The sequence below is a fragment of the Pongo pygmaeus genome, chromosome 5, assembly GCF_028885625.2.
Source record: "Pongo pygmaeus isolate AG05252 chromosome 5, NHGRI_mPonPyg2-v2.0_pri, whole genome shotgun sequence".
Lineage (NCBI taxonomy): Eukaryota > Metazoa > Chordata > Mammalia > Primates > Hominidae > Pongo > Pongo pygmaeus.
The window spans coordinates 107830335-107848000 of record NC_072378.2 but is presented as its reverse complement, the minus strand read 5'-3'; the positions used below and the strand labels follow the sequence as shown (position 1 = coordinate 107848000).

Sequence of the window (17666 nt, the reverse complement as noted above, 5' to 3'; positions counted from 1 at the left end):
CCTTGTTTTGTGGCTTGCTGTTTATCTGTGTGAATTACTCTATGATTCTGTAATAAAGCAGTGCCATTAGGACTTTTGAAGTGTGTACTACATTTTTTGCGTAGCAGTTGTCCTTGAGATTGCTGTCTTTCAGTTAGCGTCTCCCTCAAGCATTTACTCTCTTTTCACAAGTATTGGTATGCTTTGATTGCTGTCTTCAGATAATTTAAAAAGACATTTCCAGAGGAAGTCAGATAGCCAAGATTATTTAATTAGTAGTTTTAATTTTAGTGCTTTGGTGAAATACCCCCACCCTATCCCCCCAGTCTTTAGGTATTTTAACATTTTCAAGTTTATAATTTTGTTCTCAGATTTCTGGAAATCTGACTATGATGTGTGGTCACTATTCTGAAAAATGCACAAGAATAATATAAGGTGTTTAGTTTTAACTCAGTTATGTGGTTAAACTATAGAATATTTTATGTATAAAATGTCTTAAATAGTTGACGTTCTGTAAGACCAATGAAAAAGTGAAATGATTGTGGGACCTAGAACTTTGAGATTATGTAACTTGCATAAATATAACTATATTAGATAAAGGTGTATGTTTTACTAACTATAGGTTCTAAGTGCTTGAGTTGAAGTTCCTATCTCATGAATAACTCTAGCAGCCTTGGAATGCAGTTATATAGGCTTTGATGTGCAAAGTTTTTTAGAACTTGCTTAGGTTATTTGAGATCGTTTCTCTCTCCTTAGTTGCCTATTATAAGCTGGGTCATTTCATTTTTTTTTTTTTAAATCAGATTTTCACTCTTTCCTTTAGGAGTTATACCATTGAATTCTGTGGTTCATTATCTAGATAGAATTAAGATTTTGCTCTCAGGATGTAAAACCTGTCTTTAAAGCTATTGTATAGCAAGTGGACAGCATTGTTGTCACCTTAAAGATATGTTAATTTTTATAAAAGCATATGGTTTTTACAGATGAGCATGTAACTTATAATAACTTTGCATAGGCAACTCATGGTCACTTGTTTACAGTTTAGTGAAAGCATTCTCTAGATCAGGATTTATAATCTGGAGTCCCTGAAATTGTATACAAAATTTATGTGTCTTTGTAATGTGCATTTTTCCCAGGGCAAAGGGGTCATAGATTTCCTTAGATTCATAAGGGAATCTATAATCGTCCTCCTTGTCACCCCAAAAAAGTTAAGGGATATAATCATGTTTAGGAAACTATACTCATTGAATTTTCAAAAATTCTGTTAGCATCATTGATCTTGTTTAAGCTTGTTAAATATGAATTATACTAAAATTACACAGCTTTTAAGTACTTTAACTCTTAGAAGTGGTATTATACTGAAATACTAAGTAACAAAAAATCATTTGCTTCTTAAACTGACTTTAAGTTGCTGACTTATTTTATTAGATTGAATGTTCAACATGGTTCCCATCACACAGCAGTTGTAGACGTCAGTTTAATGAGTGAGTTAATGTAATCGTAACTCGTATGTCTGTGTAGGTTGCAAAATCAGAGTGTCTCTGATGTGAGCTATGCTTTATTTGGCAAAATCTGGGAGTATTGTATAGAGGACAGAGCAGTTTGTTTTGCATAATCACAAAGGCAGAAGGGGACAGAGATGATTATTTTGGGCAGAAGGATCCAATTAGAAGACAATAGTGAAAGAAACAAGCTAAAACTCTGAGTTGGGTGGACAGTTATACAGGGAATCTAGGACAAAATTTTTGAGAAACATCCCTCAATTTTGAAAAGAAAATCTTAGCACTATTCCTTATTAACTTGCAACCTGTCTAGTAATGCTTTTCATTGGCTCCTGTATTTTTCTGTGGCCTTTCATCAAATAGTGTAAGTGGAGGTACAATTAAATAAGGATTAAAGATATCAAGGGACTTGTTTGCATAAATGACTAAATTGATAAATTTAAAAATATTTTCAAGTCATTGAAAATACTGAATGTCCTTTTTGCTGTTTTATAAAGGTATTTCTGCATTGCCTATCTCAGATTGGAGTTTTGTTAAATAGAAACTACATTGCCTCTTAAGTTTTGAGAAGTAGAAGTACGGTTAAAATTAGATTTGACCATATGCAAGATCTTTTACCAATTGGTCTCCAAGAATGTCTTCCTTGTTATGTTATTGGTCATTTTTGAGCGTGTGTGTTGGTGGGGTGGTTTCTGCCTTATATTCCTTAACTACATTGTATATTTTTCTAAGGAATTGGGAATTTATTTTAATGCTTTTTAACATCTTCACTGGGAACTGGAATAAAGTTACTCTTGACTCTGTACCTTGAGCCATTGTCAAAGTCAGGGGTTACATTTTAGATATCTAAAATTACTCTGTAACTTTCACATTGCCTGGGTTAGGAAGCTGCTGTTTAGGAGAAATTTTCCTAGTTCTTCTGGCAATTGGCTTAGGAGAAAATTATGATCTTAGCACAGTGCAAATGACCTTACCCGCACAATGGAGTTTTACATGTGGTGGTCATTTGTTTCTTTCAGAATGTGGTGCTATTGTTTTGTAGGGAAGCTACCATTATGAATTAAATTTATGTTTTTAAAAAATGTGTATTTATCATTATTAATATATAAACATGCTCATTGAAGAAATTTTGGAAAATATATGAGAGTATAAGGGGAAAAAAATCCCCTACAATTCTCCCTGCCTTCTTGGAAAATGTAGTTGCCTTTAAGGTTTGATCTGGTTGAACTGGTTAAGCTTGAGAACCATGGGCCAACCAGGAATTAGTATCAAGATGCAATAGTTAGCATTTTCTGTTAATGCACCATTTCTTGCTCTTCCCTTTCCCTTTCTCCTGATTTCAGAGAAACTTTTCTTGATTCATGGAATCAGTATCTTCTAAGAAATGAGTTGGTTGGCTAATGGAGTTTGTCTATATGAGTACTTGTTTTTCAGATGTGGCTTTCTAATTTTGCAACTTTGTTTTTTTGATGCTAGTTTAACTGATGAAGAGTCCCGGAAAAATTGGGAAGAATTTGGAAATCCAGATGGGCCTCAAGGTGTGGTAAATGATGATTTTAAAATATTGGCGATATGGTATATATTATAAAAATGTTAACCAGATTAAAGGAATAATATTATTTTCTTATTAAACTTATACTCACATGGAGTTTAACATAGATAAATTGAGCTCTCATTAATTTTTGCTTTATTTTTCTTTCTAAAGACTAGTTTGAAAGATATAATTTAAGTTGATCCGGAGAGAAGGGTAATCACTATCATTTCCAATTACTAGTTGATTTTGGAGGAAAAAATCTATTTTTCTTTACTGACTTCACATTTTCTCATGTGTTCATAGTGTTTATGTAAACTTAGGACATATAAAATAATTTATATTTTCTTGAGAGAAGGAATTTGTGCTTACAGGGTTTCTTTTTCCTTGAAAAATTTGAAGTTTCGGATATAAACTATATCCCTGAACTTTTGTGTAATGGGGGCCTACTAATAAGATAATCTTTCTCAAAGTTTGTTTTTGTGTTGTGGGGGAGAGTTCTGGGATGTATTATAGATCCCAAATATATTTAATATATTTATTAAAACTGAAAGTAGAGATTCTTCAGAAACTGATATTTTTTCTATTTCAGCCACAAGCTTTGGAATTGCCCTGCCAGCTTGGATAGTTGACCAGAAAAATTCAATTCTGGTGAGTGCATTTAAATAAGATACATTATGATGTATCAGACAAAATTTTTGTTATGTACAATCTGTCTTGGTAATTACAAGAAGAACTATTACAAAGAAAATACTGGTGTGCCATTCATTCATTCATTCATTGGAGACAGAGTCTTGCTCTATTGCCCAGGCAGGAGAGCAGTGGCATGATCTCAGCTCACTGCAACCTCCGCCTCCTGGGTTCAAGCGATTCTCCTGCCTCAGCCCCCTCCGAGTAGCTGGGATTACAGGTGCCCACCACCATGCCTGGCTAATTTTTGCATTTTTAGTAGAGATGGGGTTTTGCCATGCTGGCCAGGCTGGTCTTGAACTCTCAAACTCCTGACCTCAAGTTATCTGCCTGCCTCAGCCTCCCACCGTGTTGGGATTACAAGCATGAGCACTATGCCTAATTTTAATGTATGCTAAATTAAATTGTATGTATTCCATATGGTATTTCAGGAGGAGGTAGGATATCAGACTTCAATCAATGATAGTACTACAACCCTAAAATGTCAAGAATTATCTTACTCAGGGATACACTCCTACTTCAACTTTCTTGAAAATAATTGTCTAAAGGCTGTCTTTGAGGCAATAAAAACAAAATCCACACAGTCTGTAATTTGTTTTGAAAATGGCTATTAAGTTATTTTCTGGCAGATTAAAATTGGTTACCTTGATGGGGTATACAGTTGCTGCATAAGCTTATTTGTCATGCTTCTGGTTAGTAGGAATAGTCGAGAAGGCATAAGTTACTACCAGATTTAGGATCAAGTAATAGGAGAAAAATCAGTAGGTAAAAATTGCTAGTCAGCATTATGAAGTGACTTCTTGATATTTAGCTAAAGGAACCTTTGGCCAGGGGCTTCTTATCTCATTTGTTCCCAGGGCACTAACTACTGAGAGGTTGTAGATGTATAAGTACCTGCCTGACTGGAAGAGAAATGTAATTTACAAAAATGTTTTGCTGGTGTTAATCTGTATTGTGGCAGTAAATAACAAAAGGTAATTTATTATAGTGGATATGAACATAGGCTCTAGAGCTGAACTACTTGAGTTCAAATCCTGGCTGTGCAATTTGCTAGTTGTGTCCTAGGACAAGTTATGTAACCAATGTGTACTGCAGGTTTTCTACCTACAAAAGGAAGGTAATAATGGTACCTTCCTCTTGGAGTTTGAGAATAAGGATTAAACAAGATAATACATGAGGAATCCTTTTAATAGTGGCTCCCCCATTGTAAGCCTCAAAATAAATTCATGGATGTTGTTTTAATTTACCTGACGAAGGCCATAATTCTTTTTCTCTTCAATTCTAGGTTTTACTTGTATATGGATTGGCATTTATGGTTATCCTTCCAGTTGTTGTGGTAAGTTCTAGCTTTTTAAGTTAACGTTTTTTTTTGGAAAGGAGATTGACATGTTTTGGAGTCTCCCTATAACATTTTAAATGTATGTTAGAATATAACCCATTGATCCTTGAATTTAAGAGTCTTGCGACTGAAGCTGAGGTGGGAGGATCGCTTGAGCCTAGGTGTTCCAGGTTGTAGTGAGCCATGACCCCACCTCTGCACTCCAGCCTGGGCCACAGAGTGAGACCCCAACTGAAAAAAAAATTATATAACTATACTTTTAAAGGTCTTCCAAAGGTGACATTACTTGAGCATGATGTGTATATCCTCCCAATTCAAAAATTACCCACAACTGATCGGGCATGGTGGCTCACTCCTGTAATCCCAGCACATTGGGAGGTTGAGACGGGCAGATCAATTTAGGGCAGGAGTTTGAGACCAACGTGGTGAAACCCTGTCTCTACTAAAAATACAAAATTAGTTGGACATGCTGGTTCGAACCCAGGAGGCAGAGGTTGCAATGAGCCGAGATTGTGCCACTACACTCCAGCCTGGGCGACAGAGCGAGACTGTCTCAAAGAAAAAAACAAAAATCACAAAAGTTACAACTGAGTTAACACAGATACATATATACATATGTATACATGTGTGTATGTATATATGTATGACATACGTATATGTGTACACATGCATGACACACGTGTATATATGTATGACACGTGCATATATGTATGACACACGTGTATGTGTAACACGTGTGTGATGTATATATGTATGACATGCATGTATGTGTATATATGTATTACATGCATATATGTGTATATATTTTAAATACAGGGAAACTGTCCATTTTAATTTTATTTTTGTTATTTATTTATTTTTGAGACAAGGTCTTGCTGTATAGTAAGGTGGTGCAAACATGGCTCTCTGCAGCCTCTACCTCCTGGGTTCACGCAAATCCTCCCACCTCAGCCTCCCAAGTAGCTAAGACCACAAGTGTGTACCACCATGCCCCGCTAATTTTTTTATTTTTTTGTAGAGATGGGGTCTTGCCATGTTGCCCAGGCTGGTCTTAAACTCCTGGGCTCAAACAGTTATCCTGCCTCGGCCTCCCAAAGTACTAGGCTTACAGGTGTGAACCACCATGCCTGGCTGACACAGATATATTTAAAGTTTAAAATGAAAGTCTTCCTGCACTACCACCCTCAACTTCATTTATTTAGGAATCATTGGGAAGTTTGGTGTTTTTTCTTTCAAATCTTTTTCTATGCATTTATGTACACACATTAATTTTTAAAAAAACCTTTAATGAGATTTTACTGTATGTATGCATTATTCTGTTTTTTTGCTTAATATATTGGGGATGCAACATATAGAACAGCCTCATTTTTTAAAACAGCTGTATAATACTATAATGCGGAGATACCATACAGTTTGATTTTTACCATTTGTTACTTTTGTGACTTGTGTCCTTTCTGATCCTGGAGTTCCTTTCAGTCACATAGTGAGCCTAATAATTAAGTTGTTTGTTTTGCCTTCTTCAAAGGATTGTTGCAAGAATCCAATCATATTAAGTAATATGAGTGAAAGTTTCATGTCACTTGTAAAATTATGCCTACATTTGTTTATCAAGTATTTATTGAAGACATGCTATGTGTCAAGAACCAGCTTGGTGCTTATAGCAGTGGGTAGTTTTATCCCTTTTTGGTCTTTAAGGAATTTCTATCCAAAATGGTAAATGTTTTAATTATATATATGCAGTGACTTAGGTTAGTGTTTAGGCTTCAGACAGTATAAATATTTGCTAAAGAAATCACTTGAAATATGCAAGAAAGAGGTGCTTGTTGTAAGACTCAGGTATTTTTATTGTTTTATGAATATTTAGAAGATTTGACCATAAACATATTCTGCCTCAAACTTAACATTTATCAGGGTTTTGTTTTGCTTTTTTTTGAGACAGAGTCTCCCTCTGTCACCTAGGATGGAGTGCAGTAGTGTGATCATGGCTACCGCAGCCCTGACCTCCTGGGCTCTAGCAATCTTCCCACCTCAGCTTCCTGAGCAGCTGGGACTAGAGGCGTGTGCCACCATGCCCAGCTAATGTTTGCATTTTTCTTTTTCTTTTGTAGAGACAGAGTCTCACTATATTGCCCAGGCTGGTCTCAAACTCCTGGGCTCAAGCAGTCCTCTCACCTCAGCCTCCCAAAGTGCTGGGATTACAGGCATGAGCCATCTTGCCCAGCCTATCAGAGTTTTTATACTTTCTTTCTTGTTTAATTTTATTTGTGTTTTAGGGCTCTTGGTGGTATCGCTCAATACGCTATAGTGGAGACCAGATTCTAATACGCACAACACAGATTTATACATACTTTGTTTATAAAACCCGAAATATGGATATGAAACGTAAGTAAACTTTAAGTAACTTTACTATTAATCACATTGTTTTGTGACTCACTTATGTGGGGTTGATATATATTCCTTAACTCTATACTGGTGAGATTCTGTTGTGTATAGTTTTATAAATAGTTAATTTATATAATTAAAGCTAGAGAAAAATGCCAGCACCCTTTATCACATTTTTTAATTTATATTTTCATTATTCACATTTACTCATATATTTCATTGGAAATTTTACCATAAGCCTTATGCGTGCAAATTTTGTAATTCTAGCTAACATTTATTATTTGTTGTATGCCAGACACTGCTAGTTACTGTACGTGTCTTGACTCATTTAATTTTTGCTATGTTCTTGTAAAAGTGCTGTTTTACAGTACATCTTATAGATGAGGAAACTGAGGCACTGAAAAGTAACACACTCAAGGATACACAGTAAATGATATCCAGGATTGAACCCAGGCAGTCTGGTTCTTGAGCCTTAAACCATTATGTTATACTGTATTAATTGTAGTAAAATAATAAAAAGTCTTAGGTGTGTTGAAAGAAAACTGCTAGAGTATTTCATTCCCAGTTCTTATTTAAAAATTTAAGAAAAAATACTATTTTCACTTTCTTTGATTCTATAAAGCAAACTTTGCAGTTTATCTTTGGGAGATAGAGTGTTACCTTTCAGAATGATGGCTCTGCAAAAATCATAGATGCTCCTCCATCCCTCTTTAAAAAAAAATAAATAAAAGAATGTAAGTTTTAAATTGTGTCTCCGGGACCAAAATGGACTTTTCTGTATTTTGGATTTGGCAGTTTTACTAATTTTCTTAGTAATGAGAGAGACTTCTCATGGTCATATATGACTGTGTGTGAACAGATTTTACATTTCTGAATGAGTTAATACTACTTTGCCTTATCAAAAATATTACTCTTCCTAAAGCTGGATTGAAATGTTAATACAGAAACTTACTCCCTTATGAAAATGTTTCATGTTTATAATTTTAAGTGTGCTTTTTACCTCAATCATTTTGATTTCTGTTTCTTTTCTGAGGGTGGTTATCTTTACACAGCTTTGTCAGAGAAACATTGTTTAGCTGGTGGATTTCTTTACACATTCTAGGTTATTTTAGCTGTTTTAGGAACAGTTGTTATCAAGTAAACATTTGAGAGTAGTAATAGTAATAGCTCACACAAGTAATGTGCTTGCTGTGTGTCAGGCACCTATGAAGAAGCTGAGATACACAGATATGAAGAATATTGTCCTGGGTCATTTAGCTAGGAAGTGACAAAATACCAAGGTCTGTGCGCTTAACTTCTATACTATCCTGCCTTGTGAGTACCTTACATGGATTTTTTTTTCCTCTGAGGTAAAGTTTCTCTCGTCTCCCAGGCTAGAGTACAATGGCGCAATCTCAGCTCACCACAACCTCCGCCTCCTGGGTGCAAGCAATTCTCCTGCCTCAGCCTCCTGAGTAGCTGGGATTACAGGCATGCACCACCATGCCTGGCTAATTTTTGTATTTTTAGTAGAGATGGGGTTTCACCGTGTTGGCCAGCTTGGTCTCGAACTGGCTGGTCTCAAATTCCTGATCTCGTGATTTGCCTGCCTCGGCCTCCCAAAGTGCTGGGATTACAGGAGTGAGCCACCACCGGCCTGTAGGTTTTAATCATGTGTATTCCCACAAAATCCTCTTGGGTTCCATAATAAAATTTTTTTGGAAAATTACAATGCATATTAAGTTTACACAAGACCTTGAGAAGTCATGTAGTAAAGAAACCTTTAACTCTTGTTGACATTATTTTCAGCTTTATTTAACCATAGGGCTCCCTTTTTTCACATAAGTTATTAATACCAAACAGAATACTAATGTTCTATAGAAAGTTTCTGTGGAACTTTCAGTGATTTTAATGTCTCCAGTTGCTTTGGTGTGCTTTATTTGATCTATACTTCTGTTCGCTTGTGGTGGTTGATACTGTGTACGTTTTAAAAAGCGAGATGTTACTTTTTTTATGGAAGAAATGAATACTTGTCAGTGGAGTTCAGATCATTTTTAGCATTGTGCGTGTTTAGAAAAGTGCTTCACTTTCAAGTGAATTAAGTATCTCAGGAAGGGGAATTAATAAATGAGCATATTTATTTACCTTCATATTTCTTTTGTTTTGTTAGGTCTTATCATGGTTTTGGCTGGAGCTTCTGAATTTGATCCTCAGTATAATAAAGATGCCACAAGCAGACCAACGGATAATATTCTAATACCACAGGTTAGGCTAATTTCCCAAATCCCCCGATGAGCAGTTAAGTATTAAAGTGAATACTTTTTTTAAAAAAGCGTGTTTTTGAATAATTATCTTATTTATTCTAGCTAATCAGAGAAATTGGCAGCATTAATTTAAAGAAGAATGAGCCTCCACTTACCTGCCCATATAGCCTGAAGGCCAGAGTTCTTTTACTGTCTCATCTTGCTAGAATGAAAATTCCTGAGACCCTTGAAGAAGGTATTTGTGATTCTGGTATCTACAGAGTTTTAGTGGGATGAAAGCAGCAGATTTAATTAGACTTAATGGTGTGTATTAGTTTGTTCTCGCATTGCTCTAAAGAAATACCTGAGGCTGGGTAATATATAAACAAAAGAGGTTTAATTGGCTCATTGTTCTGATGGCTGTACAGGAAGCATGGCTGAGGAGGCCTCAGGGAACTTTTATTCATGGCAGAAGGCAAAGCCAGAGCAGGCAAAGGCAGAGCAGGCGTCTTCACATGGCCAGAGCAGGAGGAAGAGAGAGATGGGGGAGGTGACACACATTTTTAAACAACCAGGTCTTGTGAGAACTGGATCTCGAGAACAGCACCAAAGGGAGAACTCCACCCCCCTGATCCAATCACCTCCCACCAGGCCCCATCTCCAGCATTGGGGATTACCATTCAATGTGAGATTTGGGTGGGGACACAGACCCAAACCATAGCATGGTGGTGCAGTGTGTTTTGTTGCTGTTCTTTTTTGGCCAAATAATTGCTCAAGGACTTTTTAAAAAAGAAATGTGTATGCTACATAATTACTTCACAAATGGTTTGAAGATCTAAGTAAGCCAGACGTTTTGGCAAGTGTTAAAATTTAGTGTTTCAAGGTGAGAGAATGCTCTATATAAGAAATGTTTAGTTAACTGCAGATCATACAAAAGTTCCTAACGATTTTTTTTAAAGGACTTTGTAAGTTTTTGGAGGGAGCAAAATGGATTTCACAACAACCAACACCTCTCACCTCACCATCTACAAGCTTCCTCCAACGGTGGTTACCAATAATGTCTGTTTTATAGTTATTTAAAGCTTCATAAGTACTTGAAGCCATGTATTCTGCTTAAAAGAAAAGTAGTTGATTGAGGCAACAGTGTTTCCAGGGATGTCATTAACTATCTCTTTTTCACTGACATTATTTCAATTAAAGTTTTAAAAGACAGTTATTACCTCTAGGAAATAAATGTTCTTTTTGAATGATATCCTACCATCCCCCACCTCCTTTAAGGCAGTAATGCAATTAAATGCTTCTGAAAACAAGGCCATGTGATGCTTAGTAATTGGTGATAGGACAGGATGCTTATGGTGGAATGAAGGAGCACTATTTAGGCAATATCATTGGAGTTGCTTTGAAATACTGAATTAACTAGTAATTCTGTTGCTAATGTTCTGTACAGATACATAAGCATCTCCATTTTTACTTATCTGTAAGAAGCAGGAAACAAATCATTTTTGAGTACCAAATCCGTAGGTTAATGTGGTCTTAATAATAGTTAACTATTATATGCAGTATAAGTGAAAGAGTCTTTCTCTTTCTGTAAGTTGCCCTCTCTTCTCTTCTACGTCTCTTATCTCTCCCGCTGTATTTAGTTGACATATTTATTTTGACATATTTGGTTGATCTGCCTGCCTCAGCCTCCCAAAGTGCTGGGATTATAGGCGTGAGCCACCATGCCCTGCTGGGAGTTGGTTTATTAAGCCTAACATTATGATATTAAAAATTTGTCTTTGAAACGTCTAATCTGAGCTAGGGTTTTATGGCTGATTTTTGATATAGTGATACTGAGGAGAAACTCTTCCATTCAATCTGTAAAATTCTGAGATCATGTGAAATATTTGTGGCATAACTTTAATATTAGTTTTGGGCCACAGTGATAAAGATGCTTTAACTGTAACATTAAAATGATCTGTTTCAGGTTTTTTATTGTTTTGCAGATCAGCAATTCATGCTAAAAAAGTGTCCTGCCCTACTTCAAGAAATGGTTAATGTAATCTGCCAACTAATAGTAATGGCCCGGAACCGTGAAGGTGAGGAGGAAATATAGTTAATTATGTTATACTTTTTCTTGGAAGCATATGCAGATTATACTTCATATTTTAGGATTTATGGGTACTCAAGACTTCTGTCTGCCAGTTCAGTGAGCTTCTTCAGTTTTACCCATGTCTTTTCATATTTCTTTCCTATATTTTCTATTATTTAAAGTCTATATCACAGCTCACTGTGGGTTTTTTTTTTGTTGTTTTTGTTTTTTTTTTTGAGATGGAGTCTTGCTTTGTTGCCCAGGCTGGAGTGCAATCTTGGCTCTCTGCAACCTCTGCTTCCTGGGTTCAAGCGATTCTCCTGCCTCAGCCTCCTGAGTAGCTGGGATTACAGGCACGTACCACCACACCTGGCTAATTTCTGTATTTTTGGTAGAGACAGGGTTTTACCATGTTGGCCAGGATGGTCTCCATCTCCTGATCTCGTGATCCACCTGCCTCAGCATCCCAAAGCGCTGGTCACTGTGTTTTTGATTTTAATTCTTGTTTTTTTTTTTTTTTTTTGGAGACAGAGTCTCACTCTGTCACCTAGACTGGAGTGCAGTGGCGCGATCTTGGCTCACTGCAACCTCTGCCTCCCAGGGTCAGGTGATTCTCCTGCCTCAGCCTCCTAAGTAGCTGGCATTACAGGCGTATGCCACCATGCCCGGCTAATTTTTGTATTTTTAGTAGAGACGGGGTTTCATCAGGTTGGTCAGGCTGGTCTTGAACTCCTGACCTTGTGATCCACCCGCCTCAGCCTCCCAAAGTGCTGGGATTACAGGTGTGATAATTTAATTATTTTATTGTTCAATTGTTTGCAAAGATTTAAAATTTCTTTTTCTTTGAATAATTTTTGAGTTAGGTCATTATTTTTTCTAACAGTGAATTTGAAATAATTCTTTAACTGATATAATAGTGATTCATATGTCATGTAATTTTTATTAATTAATTATAGACAGCATCTATCAGGGCTGGAGTCCAGTAGGGTAATCATAGCTCACTGCAGCCTCAAACTCCTGGGCTCAAGCAGTCCTTCTACCTTAGCTCTCCAAGTAGCTGGAACTACAGGTGCATACCACAGCACGGAGCTAACTTCACATTTTGTGTAGAGGTGGGATCTCACTTTGTTGCCCAGACTGGTCTGGTTTCCAACTCCTGGCTTTAAGCAATCCTCCCACTTCAGCTTCCCAAAGACCTGGGATTACAGTCATGAGCCACATGCCTACAGGCACCTAGCCCTTTTTTTTTTTTTTTGGGTATGGAAGGAAAAGAATGAGGGGGTTCGTGGTCAGTAATGGAAAGGAATGCCCTCAAAAAAGGATAATGGTTATGGTTTGTTGTTATGGGTGATGTTGGTTCTTGTCATGGTGTCATATGTTGGTGATACTGTTAATGTCTGATAATTTACTATTATTTGAGGTGAGGCAAATGATTTTTCTTTTAAATCAATGGTTGTTGCTGGAAAATGTTCATTAGATCAAGTTTGTATATTTTTAGTGTCTTCTCTGGTAACTTTTAAAGGAAAATCTTACTATGATCCTCAAATTTGAGGTGTTAAGGATTTAGTGTGAATTTTGTTTTTGTGATGAATTGTATACTCCTGAACATGTAAAAAGTGCAGCCCTGTTTCTTTTTTTCCTATTCTCTCTAAGAAAGGGAGTTTCGTGCTCCAACTTTGGCATCCCTAGAAAACTGCATGAAGCTTTCTCAGATGGCCGTTCAGGGACTTCAGCAATTTAAGTCTCCCCTTCTGCAGCTCCCTCATATTGAAGAGGACAATCTTAGACGGGTTTCTAATCATAAGAAGGTAATTCTTTGCTACTTTAAAGTCAGTTTTCAGCAGTTTGTCCTGTCACTTAAAGGTAACATGAATAAAAGCTTTCTGGAAATGGTCACTATGCATTTTTTAAATTTAGAATGTCTTATTCTAAAACTTTCTCTCAGGTGGTTCTGTTAACATTTTCTTGACTAGGTAGCTGTTTTATAGTATTTTACTACTGTAAGTAGTTTTACTATTTTGGGGGTTGGTGCATTTAAAAAATCAACAGTTAGTTCCTTATATTATGTTACCAAAAATAAATGTACTGTCTACTTTCCAGTCATTTTATTCTTGGCTTAAGGTTGGGCAATTGTTTACTGGTTAAACATGAACAACAAAAACATTTAATAAATCAAATAAAGACAGTTATTATTTAGAATATATAATCTGTAGTATAAACATGATAATGAATCTTAAGGTATAACAAAAATTTGTGTAAATGAAAAACTTGAGGAAATACAAGAAACTGAAGTTACAATTCTAGTAGGAGATTTTAAACATTATTTTGTATATGATAGATAAAGCTAGCAGAGAATAGACATTGGATTTGATAGTATATTAATGTAGAATTAATAAATGCATGTTGGAAATTTAAGTACTCCTGTTCCCCTTATAAATTTGATTATATGTTAAGTCATAATTAAAAACTTCAGAATCTACAAGCAGAGATTTTACATGCCTCATGATCTAATCTGTGTCTTTGAAAGTGAAAAATAACTAGCACCAAACACCTGGAAAATTAAAGAACACGCTCCTAAGTAACCATTTTGCCAAGATGGATATTACTGCAGTAACAGCTATATTTTAAGAATAACAAAAATGAGAATATTGCATAGTAAAACTTTGAAGGTGCACCTTTATTGAGGTTTATTTTTACTTTATTAGGTAAAAGTAAACGTTTATTATTAAAGGTTTGTTAATAGTAAACCTATTAATTGCTAATTAAAGGTTTTTGTTAATACAATTGAAAATAAACTGAGGACATCAATTGACAAAGTTCTTGGTTGAGTCAAGATTCTTATTTTTTCCCTCCAACTTTATTTTTTCTAATTTTAAAAAATAAGCCTGTGTTAACTTTATAATTTAAAAATTCTTAATTTAAATTTTCTTGGAGAAAAAGGTCATGAAATGCCATATCGTTATTTTGTGCTTTGAAATACACATTAATCAACATTTTTCTAAAAGTTGCTGGATTTTGTGGTGGTTAACATGTGAGTAATTTTCTTTTTATGAAAAGCTTTGTGAGTTAGGGAATTATGTATTTTTTTTTTTATTCAGTATAAAATTAAAACTATCCAGGATTTGGTGAGTTTAAAAGAATCAGATCGTCACACTCTACTGCACTTCCTTGAAGATGAAAAATATGAAGAGGTTATGGCTGTCCTTGGGAGTTTTCCATATGTGACCATGGATATAAAATCACAGGGTAAGTGAGAGATTTCTCTATTGAACATTGCTTCCCTTTTGATAGATTGATTCTCATTTATTTGACTCAGGATTCTCAAAACACTGTACTTAATAACGTAACTTGTTATTAAACTTTGCAGAACTGTAGTTTACCTGTCAGATTTACTATGTTGGAAAATGATTTATACCTAATAGTTTGAGAACACTGATAGAGTCCTACTTTTATTACCCTCATAATGGGATGAAGTCTGAGCACTCTGTTCTGTAGTTCAACTTTTAGCAATTTCTTAACTTTCCAAAGAATGATCAAGACTTCCAGGCATAATAAAAGAATGAGATATTTGAAGTATATTATTAGTATGAAAGAAATAGCTGCCTAGTTCTAAAATTAAATTTTTAAAACCCAACTTATTTATGTTAATTAAATATTGGAAATTACTGTGTTTTATGCCACATTTCATGTGTTTTTCTTGCCCTATCTCTATATTTTCTTTGACAGAAGAAAATAAAGGCTGTTTTTCTACCTATATAATTGCCCTGTGTTTCTATTTCAATATCTGAATGGTCTTAGAATACTGAGAGAATTAGAGACTATCTGCTCCATTCTTTCATTGTGGTGGTGGTCTGAGCTTTAACATTTGCTAAGTTACTATTATGAGAACATTCTTTTAGTTACCAAGAATACAGGGATGTATTAATAATGGTTTCTGTCTTTATTTTATTTATTTATTTATAAATAATTTTTGAGACAGGGTCTCACTCTGTCGTCCAGGCTGGAGTGCAGTGGTGCGATTTTGGCTCACTGCATCCTCTGCCTCCCAGGCTCAAGCAATCCTCCTCCCTCAGCTTCCTGAGTAGCTGGGACTACAGGTGCACACTACTATACCTGGCTAATTTTATTTTTTGTATATTTAGTAGAGACAGGGTTTCACCATGTTGCCCAGGCTGATTACGAGCTTCTGGGCTCAACTGCTCTACCTGCCTTGGCCTCCAGCAGTGCTGTGATTATAGGTGTGAGCCACTGAGCCTGGTTTGTGTCTTTAAAGAGAGCTTATTGTCTAGTTGAAGCAATAGGATTAAAAAATGATAAGGGCTGGGCCCAGTGGTGTCATGCCTTTAATCCCAACACTTTGGGAGGCCAAGGCAGGGGGATCACTTGAACCCAGGAGTTTGAGACCAGCCTGGGCAACATAGTGAGACCCTGTCTTTATAAAATTAAAAACACACACACATACACACACACAAACCAAGATAACATATGCTGAGTGTTAAAGTGAATGACACAGACGTTGTACCATTTATTTATACAGCAAATATTGAATGCTGTGCACTCTTCTAGGTGCTGGGGAAGCAGTGGTAAGACATAGCCTCTGCTTATTGAGCTTGTATTCTAATAGGAATTGAGGAGAGGTGAATGGCTGCCAAAGATTGGCATGTTTGGGAAAGGAAGGCAAACTGTGCAGTCTGGTTTCAATTTGGCTGGAGTGTAGCATATGTGTTGTAAAAGCTTGGTTTGCTTTGGTGAGGAGTTGGGGTTGCCTTGTGGGGCCATGAGTTTTCAGACTTTAAAAATACTAATTTAAAAGCTGTATTTAGGACTGTGCTGATTTAATGAAACTGTCCAAATAAAAATTTTGGGACTTAGAGATACTTTGTTAAAAGTATACCCTTTTCTTTTCTTTTTTTTTTTTTTTTTTTTTTTTTGAGACAGTCTCGCTCTGTTGCCCAGGCTGAAGTGCAGTGGCACTATCTTGGCTTACTGCAACCTCCACCTCTAGGTTCAAGTGATTCTCCTGCCTCAGCCTCCCAAGTAGCTGGGATTACAGGCGTGTGCCACCACCATGCCCAGCTAATGTTTGTATTTTTAGTAGAGACGGAGTTTCACCATGTTGGCCAGGCTGGTCTCGAACTCCCAGCCTCAGGTAATTCACCCACCTCAGCCTACCAGAGTGCTGGGATTATAGATGTGAGCCACCATGCCTGGCCAAAAGTACATGCTTCTTAGAAAAATGAATATTAGAAGAGATTTTCTTACAGAAAGTAGAAATTTAAGAGTGTTCAGCCTCACTGACAAATATTACCATGTGTTCCACTCCACAGCATCTTGTGTAGACAGTTTATTTATATTTTTACAGTGCTGCCTAATTACGTAATAATAGTGCTATAGTTGGTGAAGGAGGAGTAGAAGAAGTATAGAAGCAGGAAACGGGCATCTGCATGGTAATAATGCTGGAGATGGTGGATCTCCTTCCCTACCTTGCTAGAATCTGTAACAGAATCTCCTGTAGTCCTTTTCTTCACTTTAAAGCACCAAACAGCAGGTCAGCATTCATGTGGTTATTTCACATGGCGTGCTTGTGCACATACAGCTGTGCAAAATGAAAAATGTAGATGAATATGTGGCCTAGATTTGATTTTTGATAATGGAGACTTCCAGGGTGAAGAAGGGATATTATACCCTTTGTTGATACCCAGCTGCTGCACCTTATAGCCAGTAATGGAGATAGCAATTGTAGTTTATTGGAGGCCATTCTTTTCAACTGATGGTATGTTAGTAAATGCCAGACCAGTATGAAAAGTAAACGTAACAAACTTAAAACTGTAGGTAAAAACATGTAAGAACTATCTTACATATAAAATCTGTAGAAAAAAATGAATTAATGATCACATTTGAATGGAAGGTATATTTGAGTTATTTTTATTTATTTTGTTTTATTAACTTT

At 36.1% G+C, this 17666-nt stretch overlaps 1 protein-coding gene across 3 annotated transcripts in view; it reads left to right on the top strand.

Moving 5' to 3' along the window:
- Positions 1–17666, top strand: part of SEC63 (SEC63 homolog, protein translocation regulator) — an 82761-nt gene that overhangs the window by 37984 nt on the left and 27111 nt on the right. For all 3 annotated transcript variants that reach the window (XM_054489975.2, XM_063667049.1, XM_054489977.2), the window contains 9 exons: positions 2958–3019; positions 3605–3663; positions 4988–5038; positions 7315–7423; positions 9573–9667; positions 9769–9901; positions 11631–11723; positions 13370–13524; positions 14815–14962. In XM_054489975.2, the coding sequence (XP_054345950.1) occupies positions 2958–3019; positions 3605–3663; positions 4988–5038; positions 7315–7423; positions 9573–9667; positions 9769–9901; positions 11631–11723; positions 13370–13524; positions 14815–14962 (905 nt within the window). The remainder of the gene's footprint in view (positions 1–2957; positions 3020–3604; positions 3664–4987; positions 5039–7314; positions 7424–9572; positions 9668–9768; positions 9902–11630; positions 11724–13369; positions 13525–14814; positions 14963–17666) is intronic.